The 21722-nt window shown below is 40.9% G+C and overlaps 1 protein-coding gene across 3 annotated transcripts in view; it reads right to left on the reverse strand.

The window, feature by feature from the left end:
- The window catches only part of LOC150075068 (protein disulfide-isomerase A5), a 755693-nt gene that overhangs the window by 258850 nt on the left and 475121 nt on the right, over positions 1-21722 (reverse strand). For all 3 annotated transcript variants that reach the window (XM_090388976.1, XM_090388975.1, XM_090388974.1), the window contains one exon: positions 21573-21667. In XM_090388976.1, coding sequence (XP_090245102.1) covers positions 21573-21667 — 95 coding nt within the window. The remainder of the gene's footprint in view (positions 1-21572; positions 21668-21722) is intronic.

Here is a 21722-nt window from a genome sequence, read left to right on the forward strand (position 1 = left end):
ATTCTGGGACAATCAAATCCTCTGCTTGAACACTCACAATGATACGCCTATTGGTAACCCTGTGTATAACCCCCATGTGCAAGTCCTGATATATACGACACATAGTATACTGAAGGTGATCATTAAGGTGTGGCATAAACACCATACAGGATTGCCACCCCTCTGTGTTACCTGGAGTCTCTAGAGCTGTCTCTTCCATCATGCAGGATGATCAATATCTTTTAAGAATATGGTGGCCATCATGGTAAGTTCCAATCTTCTTTAAATTTTGATGGTACAGCTCTAAAATGATGTTTGCAGGCCCACACTAGCTAGTCCATCAGAACAAACCTATTGGTAACTTGCTAGGAGGCATCTGATTCAGTTAGTGTATAACCTCACTGCCTCACTACTCTGCCAGATGGTTGTCTGTCTGTGTGTATGTGTGTGTGTGGAGGCATTGTCAAGGTCATGTTATGGAGATTGGTATATTCTTGCTGTGTGAATGCCATATCCAAAAGTTTCATTACTTTATACGTGTCCCCCCCCAACTTTCCTTACTACTGAATATATCACGAATAATCAAACTAACAGAACAAACCTGTAAAAAGATCTAAAACTTCCAAACACTTCCTCATTCATTTTACAAATATAGGTGGTCTCAGTAACAATCTCAATGATCTCCATTTCAGTCTTCCAAGTCTCACTTACTTTTTCTGATAGAATCATAAATATTGGTTGATTCAAACATTGCTCATCTCAGTTGTCCTAATTATTCGCCGTACACGTCCTTTCGTTTCAAAGGTGGCACTTGTGCATATGTCCACTATGATATATATCATAGTGGACATATGCACAAGTCTCTGATAGAGAATATATTCTCTGTCAGAGACAGTAATTTGGAATGTGCTCTTTTTGACCTTCTCTGGTTTAAAATCTTTCTACCACATTCGGTAAAATTCATCTGTTCCCTGTTTATTCTTCCCAATTCCACTAATCACTTGAAACTCTGACTTCCTCCAGTGCAACTTTCCTAACAGTAAGGTAATTTTCCTTGTTAATTTTAACTTACGCAACTCCAGCAGGCTTCCCATTTTCTAGTCACATGGACCCACATGGTTGAAATTCTGAGGCTTTTGCAATTACTAATGACCTCCCACGGAATACCTGACAATCCTAACCACACAGACAACACTCTTGACCTTTTCCTAGGCACCTCAGATCACAACTTGTGAACTGAGGTGCCTAGGCTAGAGTTCCACCAGGTTTTCGATTTTGATGATATCCTTACTACTTTGGAAGCCGCAAATTCTGTAATAGAGTTGATCCAACTGGTTAAGACAGTTGTTGCAAATAAGGCATCACATTTGAGTAGACATTCGGACGGGATACAGCTGGCAGCAAATAAGCATTTATTTGGGTCCAGAAAGGCTGGCGAAGTGACCAGCTGGCTCTTATTTTTCCTTGGCATTGAAGTCCACATATGGTAGCATTATGAACATTGTAATTGGGCTATGATCGGATGGAAAGAACATTTCGGGGGGTATATCAATTATATATTTACCAGAAAACAGAATTAGTTTAAGTCTATTTTCACCTCTTGTAGGTTGGTCATTGATAAGAGAGATGGAGCATCGCTATAGTTTATTTAACATGGTGTCCAGCAGGTTATTTATCTGTGGTGGAAGGTTGAAATCTCCACATACTATATGGGTGGCTGACACATGTAATTTGTTGAGAAGCCAGTCTCTACTACATTATTTATCATTTCTAGACTAGGGACATGTGAAATGTAAACAACTGCAATATCTAAGAGTGCTGTGTGGACTTTTAAAGTGACAAGTAATGCCTCATAAAGCTCTGAATCCAAGTAGGCGACCGAGATTATTTGAAGTGCTATATCACGTACAAACAGGGCTACTCCTCCACCCCTCACTACAGATCTGTATTTGAAGTAGGCTTTGTATCCAGCAGCGTCAGCAGCGACTAGAGACTCTTGATGTGGCTGGAGCCAGATCTCGGTGAGACAGATAACATCATCAGACCGTGACAAGAGCATTTGTTCCAATGTGTCCAACTTGTTTCATATGCTCCTAACATTCTGATAAAACATCTTCCCTGGGGATAATGGTTTTATCTGTGTCCTAGTAGGTCTCCTGCAGGGTATAGTCTTACTTTGTATCATGTGTCGGGTAGTGACTATTGCAGGAATTCGATTGAGATCTGACTGGCGATCCGGTAGAGGTTCATTATCTTGTGTAACTGATGGGGTGCATATATTCTGTGATGGCCTGGTTTCCTTCCTTTGGGGTCATACTTGTGAGTTTGTGGTTGGCTTACTGGGATATACATAGCAAGGTAGTTTTAATCTTGGCTGGCCGTTGTGATAAAAAGGCCTGATGAGAGCTCCCACTGGCCAGAAGGAAGTGGCGGCAACATTATTAATATCTTTTTCATCACACTCAATTTTGAAGGATGCATATGTGGCTGCCCTCTTCAGTAGGGTGACTTACAGTTATATTCATGAGTCATAGGTATTCAGACACAATTTGGTCTGGAATGGTCTGAGGGTTGGCTCAGGAAACAAAGATGGCTTTAGATTGTCGGACGGGTCTTGTGATGATGGGTTTTATTCGAGAGGAGAATGATGCACCTGACAATCTACCGCAGTTGTTATCGGTAGGGTATTGTGTACCAGCTGCCAAGATGGAGTTGTTTCGGCTGTACCCGCTACGGCTAGATGATGAGTAGGAGGGGACGGGAGGTCTTTGAACAACTTTTCTTTTGAAGAAAATTTCATTTCTGTTCCCATATGATTTGTTATTCAGTCTATTTGGATTAAGGCTACTGAGACAGTATATATTATTCTGGATTGGCGGGCAATCCGGCAGACTGGTATATGAAGTATTAGCTTCTTGATTCAGCCACTCAGTAACATCTTCATTAAGGCAATTTGCCACTGGATTATTTGTTGTGGATCTGTCGATGCATTTTCCCACATGAGTTAAGTGGTCTCTCGGAAATTCAGTCGGTTGGCTTGTGTTGAGAAATCTGGCCTTAGGACCTACCGCATTAGGGTTATTTAATGTGGGAAAAATTATATTATTCACACAGCAGTCACTCGATGCAGGTGTGAGACTTAACTTCTCTGTTCCATGACATGAATTGCTTGTGCTAAGTTTATCCTCATGAGGTACTGATAGATTAGAATGCTCCCAATTCTGAGTTTCAATTTCTAGCGAAGGTTTGTTTGTTTGTTTGTTTTATGGCGCATTAGCATCCATAATGCGCCAAGTCAAAAAGATGTAGAATATAAAATTTAAATTATTTGTATATTATTTTAAAAGAATATACGATTTAAAACGTTTATGTAGTATAAAACGATAAAAATATTTTAGATTGAATTATTTAGATTAATAAGTTGTAAAAACTTAAATAGCTGACATATTGTCATTGTCATTTAAAACCTGTCTGAGTGTATAAGGTTCGGACAGATGGCTAAAACATAAACGGCGGTCATTATAAAAGGATGGACATTCAATTAAAATATGACGGACTGTTAAAATGGTGTCACAATTTCTACACATAGGACTCAGCAGATAGCAATGTGTCAAGTGACAATGTCCTATGCGGAGCCGAGATAGAACAACTTCCTCTTTTCGGTTCCTGCGCAGACTAGACTGCCAATGTTCAATTACAGGCTTAATCTCATATAACTTGTTTGTAGTCTGTCCATGCCAAGAGTGTTGCCATTGGGATATCAGTTTCTTTCGAATTACTTGCCTGTAGTCTGTATAGGGGACTGACAGGCAAGAGTTAAATAGGTTCGCTGATTTGGCTGCGGAGTCTGCCAAATCATTTCCTGAGATCCCAATGTGGCCTGGGATCCAGCAGAAACGAACATCAAATTTGAATTCTGCTAGGGAATGCAGCTTCTGCTGTATCCGGGTCAGGACAGGATGAGGGTTGAACCTCATCGATGATAAAGCCTGCAATGAACTCAGAGAATCGGTATATATAATATATTTTTTGTGGTGGGTGGTTTGTATACGATCTAAGGCTAGCTCAACCGCATGCAGCTCTGCAGTGAACACACTGCATTCGTTGGAGATCTGCTCAGATACCGTGGTGTCTGGAAAAACAGCCGCAGATCCGACAGACATATCTGACCTCGAGCCATCTGTGTAGATGGGCAAGAAGTCAGCATGTTCCGAGCGTTCAGCTAAAAAGAGCTGCAGGTAGATGTTGGGTGATGTATTACCCTTTCTCCAGTTGTTAAGGGAGAAGTTGCAGTTTGGGACACGAGCATGCCAGGGTGGAAGAGGTTGCCCTGGTGATGGGGCAACATTGTCTAATGTGATGTTCAAATCATCGAGTAGCCTTTGGATACGAATACCGAATGGTTGATTGGCAGTCTGGCGAATGTTGTACAGATTTTCCCAACGTGGCTCAAAAACAGGTGTCCACGTCGGATGGTCTGGCAGGGATTTCAGTTTCAAAGCATACTGTAGAGACAACTGTTTCCTGCGAAGCGATAACGAGGGCTCATTCGCTTCGACGTAGCGGCTATGGACAGGAGAAGTTCGAAATGCTCCAGTGGCAATACGGATCGCCTGATGGTGGATGGGATCCAGCCATCGGAGTACGCTGAGTCTAGAGGATGCGTATACCTGGCACCCGTAATCTATCTTAGATCGTACGAGTACACGACAGAGGCGCATGAGGGTACATCGGTCAGCGCCCCAAGAATGTGAGGAGATTGCACGTAGGATATTCAAACCTCTCATGCACTTCGCACGTAGTTGACGGATGTGTTCTAGAAAGGTCAGCTTTTTATCCAAGATAAGCCCCAAAAATCTAGTTTCAGGTACTACTGGGATGGCATTTTGTCCAAGCCTTAGTTCAGGTTCAGGGTGAAGATTGCGTTTTCTGCAAAAATGCATACAAACAGTCTTTTGTGGAGAGAACCTGAACCCGTTATTCGTTGCCCATGAGTTCAAATGGTCAATGGCACGTTGCAGTTGCCTCTCAATTACCCTCATGTTGCAGGAATGACAAAATATGCTAAAATCGTCAACATAGAGGGCACAGTTTACAGTTGGAGGAAGTTGTTCTGTGATGGAATTCACTTTAATGGCAAAAAGCGTAACACTTAAAACGGATCCTTGAGGCACTCCCTCCTCTTGGCTAAAAGAGCGAGAGAGAGTAGATCCTACACGGACTTGGAAAGAACGGTGACATAAAAAGTTCTTGATAAAATTGGGGAGATTACCTCTAAGGCCGATGCTGTAGAGGTCTTTTAAAATTCCAAATCTCCAAGTTGTGTCATACGCTTTTTCCATATCGAAGAACACTGACACCAGGTGTTCTCGTTTTAAGAAGGCATCTCGAATGGAAGTTTCGAGCCTGATTAAATGGTCCAAAGTTGACCTATTCCTGCGGAAGCCGCACTGAAATCTGGAGAGGAACCCATTAGCCTCCAAATACCAGATAAGGCGGACATTGACCATTCTCTCCAGAATTTTGCACAGACAGCTAGTCAGAGCAATAGGACGATAGTTCGTTGGGATTTTAGGATCCTTTCCTGGCTTAGGAAAGGCAAGCACGATTGCCTTACGCCAGGAATCCGGAAACTGCTCTTCTTTAAATATTCTGTTATATAGAAAAAGCAGTTGGTCCGTGGATTTTGCAGACAGATGTTTGACCATATCATAATGGATAAGATCTGGTCCGGCAGCACTTGCCTTGGTAAGAGTTAGAGCTGTTTCTAACTCTTCCGTGGTAAAGGGCAGGTTATAGGGATAAGACTTTTTTGATTTAAAGTTAATTGGCTGCTTTTCACATTTATCTTTCCAGATCAGAAATTCTGGGGAGTAAGCAGATGTTGACGAGATGGCAGAGAAGGTCTCCCCAAGTACATTGGCTATTGCAGTTGGGTCTGCAATAGCGCATCCATTATACTCCAGGACCGATGAAGGGTGTGATGTATATTTACCCTTCATTTTCCGGATTTTGTCCCAGATAGCTTTACTGCTGGTTGATTGGTAATGGTGGATGTAAAGCGGACCCACGATTCCTTTTGGCTCTGACGATGAATATATCGCGCTTTCGCGCGTGCACGTTTGAAGGCTAAGAGATTGGCTGTGGTAGGATATCGTCGGAATATCCCCCAAGCTTTATTTTGTGCCTTTTTTGCTGCTGTGCATTCAGTATTCCACCAAGGTTTTGGAAATGGCGGAAACCGGCTAGATGTTTTCGGAATTGTAGCTGCAGCTGCATGGACAATTCTTTCTGTGATGTACGCCACTGCATCATTGATAGGCTCCCGACTGACTGTACTGATGTTAAAGTCTACCAGGTGTTGAAAGGTGTTCCAGTCAGCCCGATCAATCTTCCATCGCGGTAACCTAAAAGGTGAGCATGGCATCCCTTTAAGTAGGCTGTTATCACGGGGAAGTGATCACTTCCATAAAGATTCTCCTCTACCTCCCAGTTGATTGAAGGAAGGAGAGAGGGGGAGCATATAGAGAGGTCGATAGCAGAGAACGTACGGGTAGGCATGTGGAAAAAGGTGTTACTTCCCACATTTAGGAGGGATAGGTCATTGTCATTGAGCATATGCTCTATGACACGTCCCCTTCTGTTAACATTTGCACTACCCCACAGGGTGTTATGTACATTAAAATCGCCCAGGAGTAGTACAGGAGTAGGCAGCTGCACAATGAGATCATCAAGGTTTGTCTGGGAGATATCAGTCCCAGGCGGTAAATAAACTGAGCAGACTGTTATTAAAAAACCTACCGTAAGGTGAACCGCTACCGCTTCTATGTTGGTGGTGAGCGCAATAGTTTGATATGGGGTATAGTTGCCCAGAATTATAGCAACACCCCCATGAGCAGGTCCATCCTCAGTTCTGTCCTTTCGAATGATAGTGGTGTTACGAAGCGAAGCGTTTTCATTTGCCTTCAGGTATGTCTCTTGTAAGCAAAAGCAGACTGGCTCATGCTTTTGCAGAAGGGCCTTGATGTCATCATTGTTTCGCCAGAATCCACGACAGTTCCACTGTAGGAATTTAGCCATTATTTTGGCTTGGTGGGTCCATCAGGCAGCTTCCGAGGTGCTGAGGGCTTACCTTTTTCAGTCTTGGATTTATCCTTCCTGGGGAAGTACGGACGCTGTCCAGTGTCCATTTCCTCCTCAGCAAAGAGCTCTAAAACTGAGTCTTCTTGTACCTCCTTCTGCTCTACATCCATGTTTTCTTGGGTTGTAGGTGGTATTTCACCTTTCTTATTCTTTTCTTTCGTGATTGCTTTTGTTATTTGTGGAGCATTAGGAGGTACTGATATAGGAGTGGCAGCTGATTGGTCCTTCTGTGCAGGTTTTTGGGAGCTTAAGAGATAACGTGCGATAGGGGTAAATGATTCTTTTGGAGGGATGGACATGTCCGTCTGAGTTCCAATGGAACACCTCCCTGCTACCTTCTGGGCATAGGTAGGATTTTTGATGTTGAGAGGTTTCACTGCTTTCCTTGCCTCCTGATACGATATGTTTAGCTCTGCCTTCAGCCGTTGAATTTCTTTTTCTTCTTTCCACCTCTGGCATGCTCGTGAATAGGCCGGGTGTTCACCTTCACAATTAATACAGGTGGGTTTTGCGGCTGAACATGCTGTTGTTTCGTGGTCCTTTGTGCCACATCGAGCGCATGCAAGGACTCCACGGCAGGCCATTTGAGAATGTCCATATTTCTGGCATTTAAAACACCATAAAGGGTTTGGAACATATGGACACACTGGACAGTTGATGTAGCCAGCTTTAATCTCATCAGGAGGTTTGGGAGAGTTAAAAGTCAGGATAACACTACTGGTTTTAACAAGTTTCCCATCCCTATGCGCACTAATTCTCTTGACGGCTATAACTCCCTGAGGTTTCAGTTCCAAGCAGATTTCCTCCTCGGTTACATCGAGAAGGTCCCATTCCGAAATGACACCTCTCGATGAGTTTAGTGTTCTATGTGGTGTTACTGTTATGGGTATTCCTCCGATTGATGTTGCACGGAGTAGCTGCTCAGATTGCCTGTCAGTTTTGGTTTCAATTAAGAGGTCTCCAGAACGGAGCCTCTTAACCGATTTGGGTGACCCTGCTAACCCATCTAACCCTTTCTGTATGAAGAAGGGCGACATTTTGCCAATCGGCTTTTCTGTGGTAGAATGAATAATTAAAAATCTTGGAACAGGCCCTGATGATATTTCTGTTCGCTGCCTCTTTGTAGCAATAATGCTAACTGCCTCTCCGTCTGTATTTTCAGATAGGGACCGGGTTGGGGCCCCTGAAGAAGTAAGTTTATCAGGATTCATATAGTTTTTAAGTTGTTCAGTGCCCGGGCTCCCCACCCACCACGGAGCCCAAAGGGACGCCCACTACCCGGCACGCAATAAATGCGCTCGGGAGTGGAACGCCAGGGCTACCCAGACACTATACCCGCACCGCCGCCAGCCTGAATCCTGTCCCTCGGACCATGAGGGTAGGGGCGTGGCATTGACACGGTTGACAATCGCAGGCGAGCCTACTAGCCGATTGATCCTAGCCGGGCCTTCCAGGACCACCCGTCTTGTCAAAGTAGGGGCCAAAGTGGTGTATTGAAGCTGGGCCCCTCAACCACCAGGATCCCCCTTTCCGAATTTCCACGGGTCGCAGCGCACGGCAAACACGCCGGATTCCATTGATGTAAGCCTGGAACCTGGGCTGTGGGCGTTGGATCCCAGTGATGCTAGTCTGGAAGTCCAGCAGCGTCACTGGGAGGTCCCCTCACCACGTACAGGTGCCCACGTCGAGGGGTTCTAGCGAAGGAATTACACGGTTGATAGCACTAGGTTCTGGAACTGGTTGAACACAACTTGTCATGTGTTGACGGTTTTGGGTGCCTTTAGTATCATGACCATTACGTGACCTCACGCTTGGTTGATATGATGTGTGTGAATTGACCCTGGGGGTATTTTGCAATCGTAGCCTGATTGTCGTAATCTTCAGAGAGTTTTAATAATTTTGCTTTGACTAGAGACATTAGTTGACTATCTAGAGTGCTCATTATTAGATGCCTTATTTCGTTCGCAATGAGTTCTAGTTTTTGGTTGTCTAGGTGGAGGAACGTAGTATTATCTGGTTGTTGGTACTCAGCATCTTCTTTGGTTCCTAGGCAAGCTTCCGCAACAGAGTTTGATATTTCACTTGAGGCGTCTAGACTCGCGCTGTTATTTATTTGGTTGTATTCATTTAAATTTACATTTACAAAACTAGGTTAGCATTAGCATCAGCATTAGTAGAGGCATTCGATGCAAGAAAGCAAGCTTATGCAGCAGTAGCCAAAAAAAATAAAGTAAAATAAATAAATAAAAAATAACCACTTCCACTTCACCCCTCTGTTCGTTCAAAATACCTGTCCAGCCAGCTGAGCCTTAAACTTATTTAGGCTATCAACTTCCACGACAAGGGATGGAAGACTGTTCCACCTACCAACCACCCGCTGGCTAAAGGCAAATTTCCGCTCATCTATCCTACATCTGTCTTTCCTCAATTTGAATTTATGCCCCCTCAGGTGATTATTCTGAGCAAGAGGAAGAATCCCATCAGCATTGAGCATGCTCAAACCATTCAAGGCTTTGTACACCTCTATCAGATCACCTCGCTGGTGCCTAGTCTCCAGACACTGTAATTCGCAAAACTTAAGCCTTTCTTCGTTAAGAGCACCCCCTTTGTTCCATTCACTAATCTTGTTGCCCTTCTCTGTACTCGTTCCAGCAGCTCTGAAATGAGGCCTCAGGCCTGTATACAGTACTCTAGGTGTGGCCTGACCATTGCCTTATACAAGGGAATAATCACCTCCTTATCCCTGCTACAAAAATTACTATATATCATTGACAATACACCAGGAGCTACTCTTGCAGCCCGTCTGCACTGCTCAGAGAACTTCATATCTGCCTGCACAACCACCCCCAGGTCCCTTTCATTCTCTACCACTGTCAGTGTAGTACCACAGAGTTCATACGTTGCTCTGGGGTTGCAGTTTCCCATACATAGTACTTTACATTTGTCAACGTAAAACTTCATTTGCCACCTCTCAGCCCATCTGCTCAACCTTTCCAGATCCTGTTGCAGCAGCATAGTGTCAGTAGTGTCCTTGACAACCCTGCCAACCTTCGTATCATCTGCAAACTTGGACATTAAGCTTCATATATCATCATCAATATCATTTATAAATACAGAAAACAATAAAGGACCCAATACTGAACCCTGAGGGACTCCACTAATAACATTAGTCCACAATGAGCAATGTCCATTGATTACCACTCTCTGTCTTCTCCCCCTCAACCACCCCTTTATCCATAGCAGCAATTTGCCTCCAATGCCACACTACTCCAATTTGTGCAGCAGTCTTCCATGTGCAACAGTATCAAAAGCCTTTCTAAGATCCAAGTATATAATATCAAAGTTATTCCCTGCATCCAGTTCTTTTGTGACTGCATCGTAGTATCCAATCAAATTGGTCAGGCAAGACTTCCCCTTAACAAAACCATGCTGTGTCTGAGCTATAACTGAATTCTTGTCCAGATGATCCTGTAGTGCTTCTTTAACCAGTGCCTCCATTAATTTTCCGGGAACAGAAGTTAAACTCACAGGTCTATAATTACTTGTGTCAGCCTTTGATCCTCCTTTGTGAATTGGGGTCACATTTGCACATCTCCAGTCCATGGGTACCTCCCCTGAGTCCAAGGAAGCTCTCATAATTATGGCTAAGGGTTTGCTTACTTCCTTTGCTGCCTCCTTTAATATAACTGGATAGATCCCATCCACCCCAGGTGCCTTTCTTGTGTTTATCTTCAACAATTTCTCCTCCACTTTACTCTCAGTTATTACAAAATTCTCTAGCTTACTGCCAGAGTTGAATACACCTCTGGCATTCCCCTCGCTGAATAACTCCTCATGTGTGAATGTCGATGCAAAATATTCATTTAGTTTGTTAACTACCTGAGCAGGATCATCAACAGTTGACCCATCGATATCAAGTGGACCAATCTGATTAATCCCCTTCCTTCTAGAGTTTACATAAGTAAAGAACTCTTTGCTGTTTTTCTTCACATCCCTTGCCAAGGATTTTTTGTAATCTGCCTTCGCCTGCCTAACCTCCTTTGTAACTTGGTTACAGATCAACTTGTATCTATCATAGGCTTCTGTGTCACGTATTAATTTGTATGTATCCCATGCATTTTTCTTCTCTGCATATGTCTCATTAGTTCATCTGACATCCATTTAGGCCAAAACCTTGAACAATATTTCTTAGTTGGTATGTAAAGCCTAGTAGCTTCCAAGATAAGTTCTTTGAATGCTTCCCATTTTGAATTTGCTGTTAGTAACATCATCAGTTGATCCCTCTGTATAGAATTTAAATACTGTCTCAGTCCATCGTAGTCACCTTTACGAAAGCAATACCCCTTCCCTTTACCCCTAATAGTAGTTACCTCTTTGAGTAAATCCCACTTCAGAACACTGTGATCACTGCCACCTAGTGGTTCATTTATCTGCAGATTCTCTATGCATGAAGAATCACTACTGATAATCAAATCAAGAGCATTACTCCCTCTAGTTGCCTCCCGAACATGCTGATGTAGAAAACAATCATCCAATAAATCCACAAAAGCCTTGCTAGTGTGTGAGTGACCAGCCCCCAAACTCCAGTCAATATCTGGGAAATTAAAATCCTTCATTATAAGACTCTCTGATTTACTGGCCCACTCTATTTCTCTGTACAGTTTCTTATTATACTCAACAGAGTCATTAGGCCTATAGCACACTGCTACTCTCAATTTTGATCTCCCAATGCTTATGTCACACCAAACTGACTCGACACTGCACTGTCCAGCGATGTCGACTGGCTTTACTTCCTTGGATTTTATGTGTTTCTTAACTAATAGCATAACCCCTCCTCCCTTCCTATCCTGTCTATCCTTTCTGTAGACGTTGTACTCCCGAAATTCCAGTTCTGCATTCCTTATATCTGTGTGACACCACGTCTCTGAAATCCCAACAATATCTGCCTTTGATGTTTTGAGCAATACCTCAAATTCATCAAATTTATTTACTAAACTCCTAGCATTGGTGTACACGCAAGTATACATGCACCTGCTCTTCCGCTTAGCCACCCTAACACAACCTATATGTGTTTACTTGTACCTCCATGATTCCCAGCAGTACTTAACTGTAGAATTTATGTTGTGTGTTCTTTTTCTCACACACTTACACTTTTATTCATTTTTCTGGCTTTCATTTAATTTATTTATTCAACTCTTGTTTTCTGCACTGCACTCTCTAGGCACCTGAAGTATAACTTACTGTTATTCTTCAGTTGTGGTGCAGGCCTAGCCGCAAGTTTTTTGCAGGCCAGGAGAGAATGCAGTGATAGTGTTTATTAGTATATATAAAGTAATGTAAGTTATTTTTAACTTTGTATTCTTTTGGCCAATTACATTTGATAGTGGGCACAATGTGCCAATGGACTGATGCTGCCTGCACCATATACAAAGGTGTCCATCACCATGCTGCTCCAGTTATTTGGATTGATCTGGCACACACTTGTTTCCAGTACTCCAGTGTACAACCAGTATATTGTTGACATCATAGCATTCACCATCAACAATAATCAATGGTGAGGAGAGGGAGTATCTGGTTCTTCTACTGTGAAACTCCATAAGTCTGTGTGTGCCACATATCGTCATTTGGGATATTGTTCTTGCATTCCCCACATTGTTTTGCAATGTCAACTGTTGACAGTGACCTGCTGTTGAGCCTATACAATGTGCTGCACCCTTTGCCCACCACGAACATCCACCTTATGCAATCCCTTACAGTTCTGTTGGTGGGAGATAGTTTGACACCATTCTTTGGAACCGCAGTGGATCATGAATAACAGACAATACATGCCATTTCTAATATGGAAGCACAACACACAAACTCCCACAATCATGCTCTTTTGAAATCCTGTGATGTTTTTAATACATCAAATAACTGCTACTTCATTACTTTGATCTGCATGACCTGTTGCAAATTACCTCTAGTGTAGGAAGCTCTTTAGGCTTTTTATATTGCAAGCTATGCAGCATAGTTGATTGCTAAAAGGGTGGTCATAATTCAATAATCACTGACTGTATATATTAATTTATAAAAGTATGTATATTAATGGCTAAATTTTAGGTCAAATCTGTTTATTCGCACTTGTTCTGGAACTTCAGGAAGGGGGGGTGGCAAATTTATAAAACATTTCTAGGGGTGCAAGTGTAAAAGTACAGGAACCTTTGTTTTATACACTTTTTTTCAATAAATAAGCAGATACAAAGGTTAACAGGGTAATTAATGACAAGAACCAAACATATTACTGCAACAAAACCTAGAAAAATTAGACTAATGGGCTGAGAAGTGGCATTTGAGGTTTAACATTGATAACTGAAAAGTACTGCATACGGATAACAATAATTCCAGAACAGCATATAACTTGGATAGTGCCACAGTCAAAGGTGGTGGAGAATGAAACAGACTACCTAGGAGAACTTGTACAGTCCAACATGTTGTGTGTGTTGTCCAATGTTTTCTGAGTAGTACAGAGACAACTCAACCACTGCTCATCATAGTTGTCCAAATTATTCGCTGTACACGTCCTTTCATTTCAAAGGTGGTATTTGTGCATATGTCCACTATGATATTCTCTGTCATTCAGATACAGGTGTTTTTCAAGCAGTTAGACAGAGGGATAATGATCCCAAATCAATGGTTATGTTAGGTTATGGAAGCCTCGTTTCAGGATGTGGATTACTCAGGGATACAAAAGGGCACCAATAAAGATATCGCTTTGGAAAACTTTTCCACTTGTGAGGAAACCTGATTGAGGAATTTGAGGCTTTAAACATATTAAGTAAACTAAATGCTGATGACATCCTTACTCTTTTTTGAACAATACATAAATTATAGGGGCAAATATTGAAATTTATACTACGGAAACAGGAAGGTTGCAGGATAAATACATGATAATGTGTTTTCAGTCAGAGAGTAATTTATTATTTAAGAGAGTAATTCGAGTTTCAGTAAACCTCAATAGAAGAGGCCAATTATGGCCTCTTCTATTGAGCCTTTAATTTGCTTCAGTTTATCATTTTAAATGGAAAACAAAATGAAAAGTTCACCAGGTGCAAACTAATATTTAGTTGAACTACCTTTGGCCCTGATGACAGCAGCACACTGACGAGGTAGTGACAAGATCAATTTCTGAAAATAATCAACTGATAGTTCGTGGTTCCAAACACAAATTATGGCTTCCTGAAGTAGTAGTAGTGGCATGTGATGCAAGAAAGCAAATGTATGAGCTTATGCAGCATCAGCCAAAAAAAAAAAAAAATCACACCATTCCCTCCAAATGCCTGTCCAGTTCCTCCTTAAATTTATTCAACCTTTCAACTTCCACAACGACAGATAGAAGTTTGTTCCAGCAATTAACCACCCGCTGGCTAAAGGCAAATTTCCACACATCTATTCTACATCTGTCTTTTCTTAATTTGAATTTATGCCCACTTAGGTTCGTAATCTGAACGAGTGGAAGGATCCCATCAGAATTCAGCGTGATCAACCCATTCAAGGCCTTATATACCTCAATCAGATCACCGCGCAGGTGCCTAGTCTCCAGCCACTGCAATTTGCAGAACTTAAGCATCTCTTGGTAAGAGGATCCCTTCATTCCCCTCACCAATCTTGTTGCCCTTCTCTGTACATGCTCAAGTAAATCTACATCCTTCCTAAAATGAGGCCTCCAGACCTGTATGCAGTACTCAAGGCGTGGCCTGACCATTGCCTTATACAGAGGGATAATCACCTCCTTTTCCCTGCTAACAAAATTCCTATATATCATTGACAAAACCCCATGACCTGCCCTGGCAGCCTGTCTGCATTGCTCAGAGAACTTCATATCTGACTGCACAATTACTCCCAGGTCTTTTTCATTTTCTACCACCTTAAGTGTAGTACCACACAGTTGGTACATTTCTCTGGGGTTACTTCTACCCATACGCAGTACTTTGCATTTGTCAAGGTTCAACTTCAGTTGCCACTTCTTAGCCCATCTGCCCAAATTATCTAGATCCTGTTGCAGTAGCACACTGCCATTACTGTCATTAACAACCCTGCCAACCTTTGTATCATCTGCAAACTTCGACATTAAGCCTGATATACCTTCATCAATATCATTGATAAATATACAAAACAACAGTGGACCTAACACCGAACCCTGTGGGACTCCACTAATAACATTAGTCCAAGAAGAGCAGCACCCATTGATTACCACCTCTGTCTTCTCGCACTTAACCATCCTTTTATCCATTGTAGCAACTTACCCTTAATACCATTCTGCTCCAATTTGTACAATAGTCTTCCATGCGCAACAGTGTCAAAAGCTTTCCTGAAATCCAAATATATGATATCAAAATTATTTTTTGCATCCAGTTCCTTTGTAACCACATCATAATATCCTATCAGATTTGTCAGACAAGACTTTCCCTTAACAAACCCATGCTGTGTCTGAATTATTGCTGCAGTCTTGTCTAGATGATCCTGCAATGCATCTTTAACCAGCGACTCCATTATTTTACCCGGAACAGAAGTTAAACTAACTGGTCTGTAATTACTCCTGTCACCCTTCGATCCCCCTTTGTGAATTGGGGTACATTTGCACATCTCCAGTCCGTGGGAACCTCCCCTGAGTCCAAGGATGCTCTCATAATTATGGCTAAGGGTTTGCTTAGTTGCTTTGCCGCCTCCTTTAATATAACTGGATAGATCCCATCCACCCCAGGTGCTTTTCGTACGTTTAACTTCAACAATTTCTCTTCCACTTTGCTCTCAGTTATTACAAGATCATTAAGCACCCTGCTACAATTTGATAACCTTCTGCCATTTTCAAACCTTAATAATTCCTCACGTGTGAATGTAGATGCAAAATACTCATTCAGTTTGTTTGCTATCTGAGCAGGATCATCAACAGTCGAGCCATCGATGTCAAGTGGACCAATCAGATTCATCCCCTTCCTTTTAGAGTTTATATAAGTAAAGAAATCCTTGCTGTTTTTCTTAGCATCTTTTGCCAAGGATTTCTCGTAATCTGCCTTCGCCTGCCGAACCTCCTTTGTGACCTGATTACAGATTAACTTATATCTGCCATAGGCTTCTGAGTTGCTTGATAATTTATATGCATCCCATGCATTTTTCTTCTCTGTTACGAGTCTCATTAGTTCATTTGACAACCATTTAGGCCTTAAGTTCACGAAGGGTTTTTGGTTTCTTTCTGCCAACTGCAGATTCCACATGATGCCAACAGTTCTTTATAGGATTCAAGTCTGGGCTGTTTCCTGGCCAGCTAACAGTTGTAATGAATCATTTTTCCAACCATTTTTTCACCTGTAACAAATGTAAACACATTACTGTTGAACCTCTAATGCAGAAATGAAGCTAAAGTAACTAAAGAAGTGCCTATTTACACTTTTCGCTCGATGACAAGGAGCAGAGTCGTCCTGAAATATGCAGTTACTTGGCAGGTTGAAATAGTCTCTAATGATTGGCAGCAATTTGCCTTCCAATATAGCCAGGTATCCATTGGCATTTACAGAACGTTTATAAAATGCAGGTGACCTACTCCGCGATACAAAATGCACCCCCATATCACTTGGCTGGTAGGGAATTTCACTGTAGACACCACACAGTCGGGATGATATTCTTCACCACGTCTACGGAGAATTTGTCTCCCATCAGAGCCATGCAGGTTAAATTTCTTCTCATCCAAGGAAATTCACTGCTCGGGGGTCCAAATCATTTGACATGCTCCTTACACCAAATTAATCGGGTGGTTTTAATTTTTTGTGTGAGGAGGGGCTTCTTCTGACTGTTACTGCACTTGCTACCACTCCTGTAAGTTCTTTCCATTCTCTTTTCAGCTCAGACAAAGAAGCTTTACAGTTTTTAAGGCATAAGTGCTTCAAAACGCTGTCCTGTTTTGGCATAAAGACTCGTTTGCGTCCAGTTCCTTTTTTCCTATCAGCAGAATCAGTATTCTTGAGTTTGGATAGAAATTTCTAATACCTCTCGTGTTTGGGATTCACATAAAAAAAAAAACAATCTACTGACTGTCGACTGATTACAAGACACTCTATAAGCAATATGACAGGAAGAACATCCTTCCTCACGTAAAGCAACAATAGCACTCTTTCTTCATGGCATCAACTGCACGTAACTCACCATCCTGACACAAGCAAGGAGTGACTGCAACCCTTGCAGAGCGTGCTTATATAGTTGAAAGTAACAGCTGATGCAATATTACATTATCACCTACGCATGTCAATCTTATCTGATGCAATCTGTAAGAAATATTGCCACGTTATTCGGATGACAATTACAATTTTATGGGTTGATGCACTTTCAGAATGCAGAATAACACTGTTTTCTTAACCAACTTTTAAACTTAGATAAATTATAGAATGTCTTAATGTACCGTTTGAAATTGACTCAAAGTTTGATTAGCATAAAGCTTAATGAACAGTACTCACCTTAGATAAATCTGCTATGTTACATGAAGTTAGGATGAAAGAATAATTTGAGATTTAAGGTAATTTAAAATAAGTTAAGATTGTGAACACGGAATTAAAATATGCTCAAGGAAGTAGAAGTGCACAACTTCGTCTCTGGTTGTAGACAGCATTTTAGATAGCATTATGTAGATAGCATTAGTACAGGCATATGATGCAAGAAAGCAAGCTTATGTAGCATCAGCCAAAAAAAAAAAAAAAAATACTTCCATTTCACCCCTCTGATCATTCGAAATACCTGTCCAGCTGAGCCTTAAATTTATTTAGGCTATCAACTTTCACAAAAAGGGATGGAAGTCTTCCATCAACCAACCACCTGCTGGCTAAAGGCAAATTTCCGCACATCTATCCTACATCTGTCTTTCCTCAATCTGAATTTATGCCCTCTCAGGTGATTATTCTGAACAAAGGGAAGAATCCCATCAGCAATTCAGCATGCTCAAACCATTCAAGGCTTTATACACCTCCATCATAGAAGAATTGTCATTGAAGAATTAATTTAAACTTTAAGATATGAGACCGGTGATGATAAAAGTCATGAATGACTGACTTTCGTATTAACATCATCAGTTGGCAATACTAAAAGGAAAGGAATCGCGTGTTTTTAAAGATGTTTATGTTCCCCGTGATGCACTTTGTGACATGTGGGAATCTTAGGTGCACGAGATTCCAGACCAAGGAGAGGTTCGTGGGTAGTTTTGTGTTTAAGACGTTAAGTTTGGCATTATTGCGGCACCATTCTATAATAAGAGCTTCGTATTGAAAGATTTTGTAACTGGATTTTAATTTTACAATTTTACAATCCAGTACTGAACTCACACAACACGTACATTCTCATAATCATAACCCCCTAGTTGATTTGGCCATTACAATGGTAAAATTAAAATCCAGTTAAAAAATTTTTCAATATGAAGCCCTTATTATAGAATAGTGCTGCCAAACTTAACGTCGTAAACACAAAACTACCCACCAACCTCTCCTTGGTCTGGAATCTCACGCACCTAAGATTCCCACATGTCACAAAGTGCATTATGGGAACATGAAAGCACGCGATTTTAAAAACACGCGATTCCTTTCCTTTTAGTATTACCTACTGATGACGTTAATACTAAAGTCGGTCATTCATGACTTTTGGCTTCACCGGTCTCATATTTTAAAGTTTAAATTAATTCTTCAATGACAACCAGGGATGAAGTTGTGCACTTCTACTTCCTTGAGCATATTTTAATTCTGTGTTCACAATTTTAAATTATTTTAAATTACCTTAAGCCTCAAATTATTCTTTCATCCTAACTTCATGTAACGTAGCAGATTTATCTGAAGTGAGAACCGCTCATTAAGCTTTATGCTATTCAAACTTTGAGGCAACTTTTAAACATATATTGCTAAATTTGGTAGGTCTGTAATTGAAAAGAAATAACATATCTATGTATTTTAAAAATAACACAAACTGTATTAAAAAAACTTTTTTTTATTGCAAAACTTTAAATTAAGGTTTTCCAATAAGTTGGAAATGTTTAAATTAAATCGGAAGAGTTAACAGATGTTATAATTATTAGCAGCTGTTATGATGATTTGATTTTATTACTAACTAAAAGTACAGGTAGGACTTGGTTTACGTCGCTTCACTTTTGTGCCTCTCAGAGATCACGGTTGGAGAGGGTGATGAGTCATGACTCTGCCCGACTTCCTAGATGGTCCCGACATTGTAATAAAACTTATATTGTACTAAAACTATAATACTAAATGATAAACTACGGCCTAAAATTTAAATAATTAAACAAAAAAGCGGAATATAAAATGTGACGAGAAAGAGCAAATTAGATTAACCATGAACTAAGAACTGCAAGTGAACTGACAAACATGCACTGGTGTCTGGAGTACAGGACGCTTCTTTTTATTAGTAGATATTTTCAAATACAGATACTGTATATTTTCAAATACAGATACTGTATCGGCCACCATGCTCTCAAAACATGTGTTATCAAGTGAGTTTGGACAAGAGACTAAAAAACAATGTAAATCATTGACAATAGAAGAAAATATGGGAGTTTTTCGGCGAATGGAGAAAAGTTAAACTCGTCAGATGTGTGTCGTTCCTTCAATTTAGCACCATCAACTGTAACAACTATAATGAAAAATGCTGAGACCACAAAGCAATCTTCCCAATTAGCGGCAATATTGGCGCAAGAAACCTCTTAGTACACCTATTCCCAGAATAAAACAGTCGAAAAAATGGAAAAGCTGCTTGTCCTGTGGATTGATGACATGATCCAGCGTCATCTTCCTCTAACAAAATCACTTATCAGGTATAAAGCAAAATCTTTGTTTGATGAGTTAAGTGGCGAAGAGGATGGTGTTTTAGATTCAAAAACAAAACAAACGTCCATATTGTTAAAATGTCAGGAGAAGCAGCTAATGCTGATATTATAGCTGCAAATGAATTTCCAATTTATTTTCAAAAACTCATCAATGAAGAAAAGCTTACCCCAGACTTAGTTTTTAATGTAAACGAAATGAGCCTCTATTGGAAAAAGGTGCCCAACTGCACCTTCATTGCTTGTGAAGAACGTTCTGCCCCTGGGTTCAAGGCAGCCAAGGACTGCTTGACTTTGTTGTTGGGTGGCAATGCTTCAGGAACTTTCAGATTAAAACCTATGATAGTTTACCTTTCAGAAACACGGTGTGCTATGAAGGGAATTGTGAAAACACAGCTTCCTGTCTTCTGGCATTCCAACAAAAAGGCCTGGGTTACACAGACAATATTACTGACTGGTTCACGTTGTATATTGGCCCAGAGGTAAAGGAGTTCTGTACAAAAAATAGATTTCCTCACAAGGTTTTGCTGCTGCTGGACAATGCCCCTGGTCACCCTTGAGATTTGAGTGATTTCAATACCGATGGCCTAGAGATCAAGTTTGTCTTCCTTCCACCAAACACAACCTCACTTTTACAACCCATGGATCAAGGAGCAATATCCACCTTCAAGGCTTATTACTTACGGAAAACACTCAAGAGAATTTCTGAGGCTATTCAAGCGTCCAATAATGTTGCGTTGAGAGACTACTGGAAGTCATAACACCATGAAAGGGATCTCCAACATTTCACTGGCATGGAGTGAAGTGTCAAAATGATGTATGAATGGCATCTGGCATAAGCTTTGGCCTGACTGCATTCCAGATTTGCAAGAGCATGACACTACCCTTGCATCAATAATAGAGAATGTGACAGAGATAGCAAAGGAAACAGGAACAGATGATGTAGAAGTTGATGACATAAATGAGCTCCTTGAGAGTCATGGTGAAGAGCTTTCAATGGAAGATTTAGAATAGTTAGCTGAACAACTGTCCAAAGAAGACACAGAGGAAAGTGAAGCTGACTCTGCAATGCCGGTTATGACACTAAAAGTGAAATCAATGCAAGAGGCTATTGCTCTTACTAATAAGGGGTGTATGATCTTCTGTAGCAACAACCCCAACTGGGAGCGGAGCTCAACCGTTAAGAGAGGAATTGAGACAGTTCTACAGCCTTATTATAACTTATCACGAAAGAATCAAACCAAACATACATCTATTCTATCATTTTTAAAGCAGTAAATTTTCTTTCTTTTTCTTAAACATTATACAATTTTCAGTACATAAATTTCATAAAATAAAACAATTTTCAAGTACATATTTTGTGTTGATTACTGAAAATCTTGGAACACAACCTAACGTATTTACGTATGTAGCCATTATAATTTTGCTTTAATTTATGCCAGTAATTTCAGGAACCTAATCCTGGCATAAACCGAGTCCTACCTGTAATGTTAATTGAGAGTAGATATTACCTGCACTGAGATATGCTTACAGTCTCTCGTTGCTTGCGTGCATGAGTAAATACCATCCAAAAGAAAATTTTTATGCATATATGAAACAAAAAACCTACTTAAAATATTTCAGTGTAGGATATCCTGAAATCTTGTATAGATCAGCCAGCAGCCTTTCTTTTGTAGCATCCACTGCAGCAAGAATACCAGCAATCTTGAGGGAAGGAAAAAGAAGCAATATACAATGAATGAATAGCTAACTAAATGAA

Source organism: Mastigoproctus giganteus, chromosome 14, assembly GCF_048544385.1.
Source record: "Mastigoproctus giganteus isolate SK-2022 chromosome 14, ASM4854438v1, whole genome shotgun sequence".
Classification (NCBI taxonomy): domain Eukaryota; kingdom Metazoa; phylum Arthropoda; class Arachnida; order Uropygi; family Thelyphonidae; genus Mastigoproctus; species Mastigoproctus giganteus.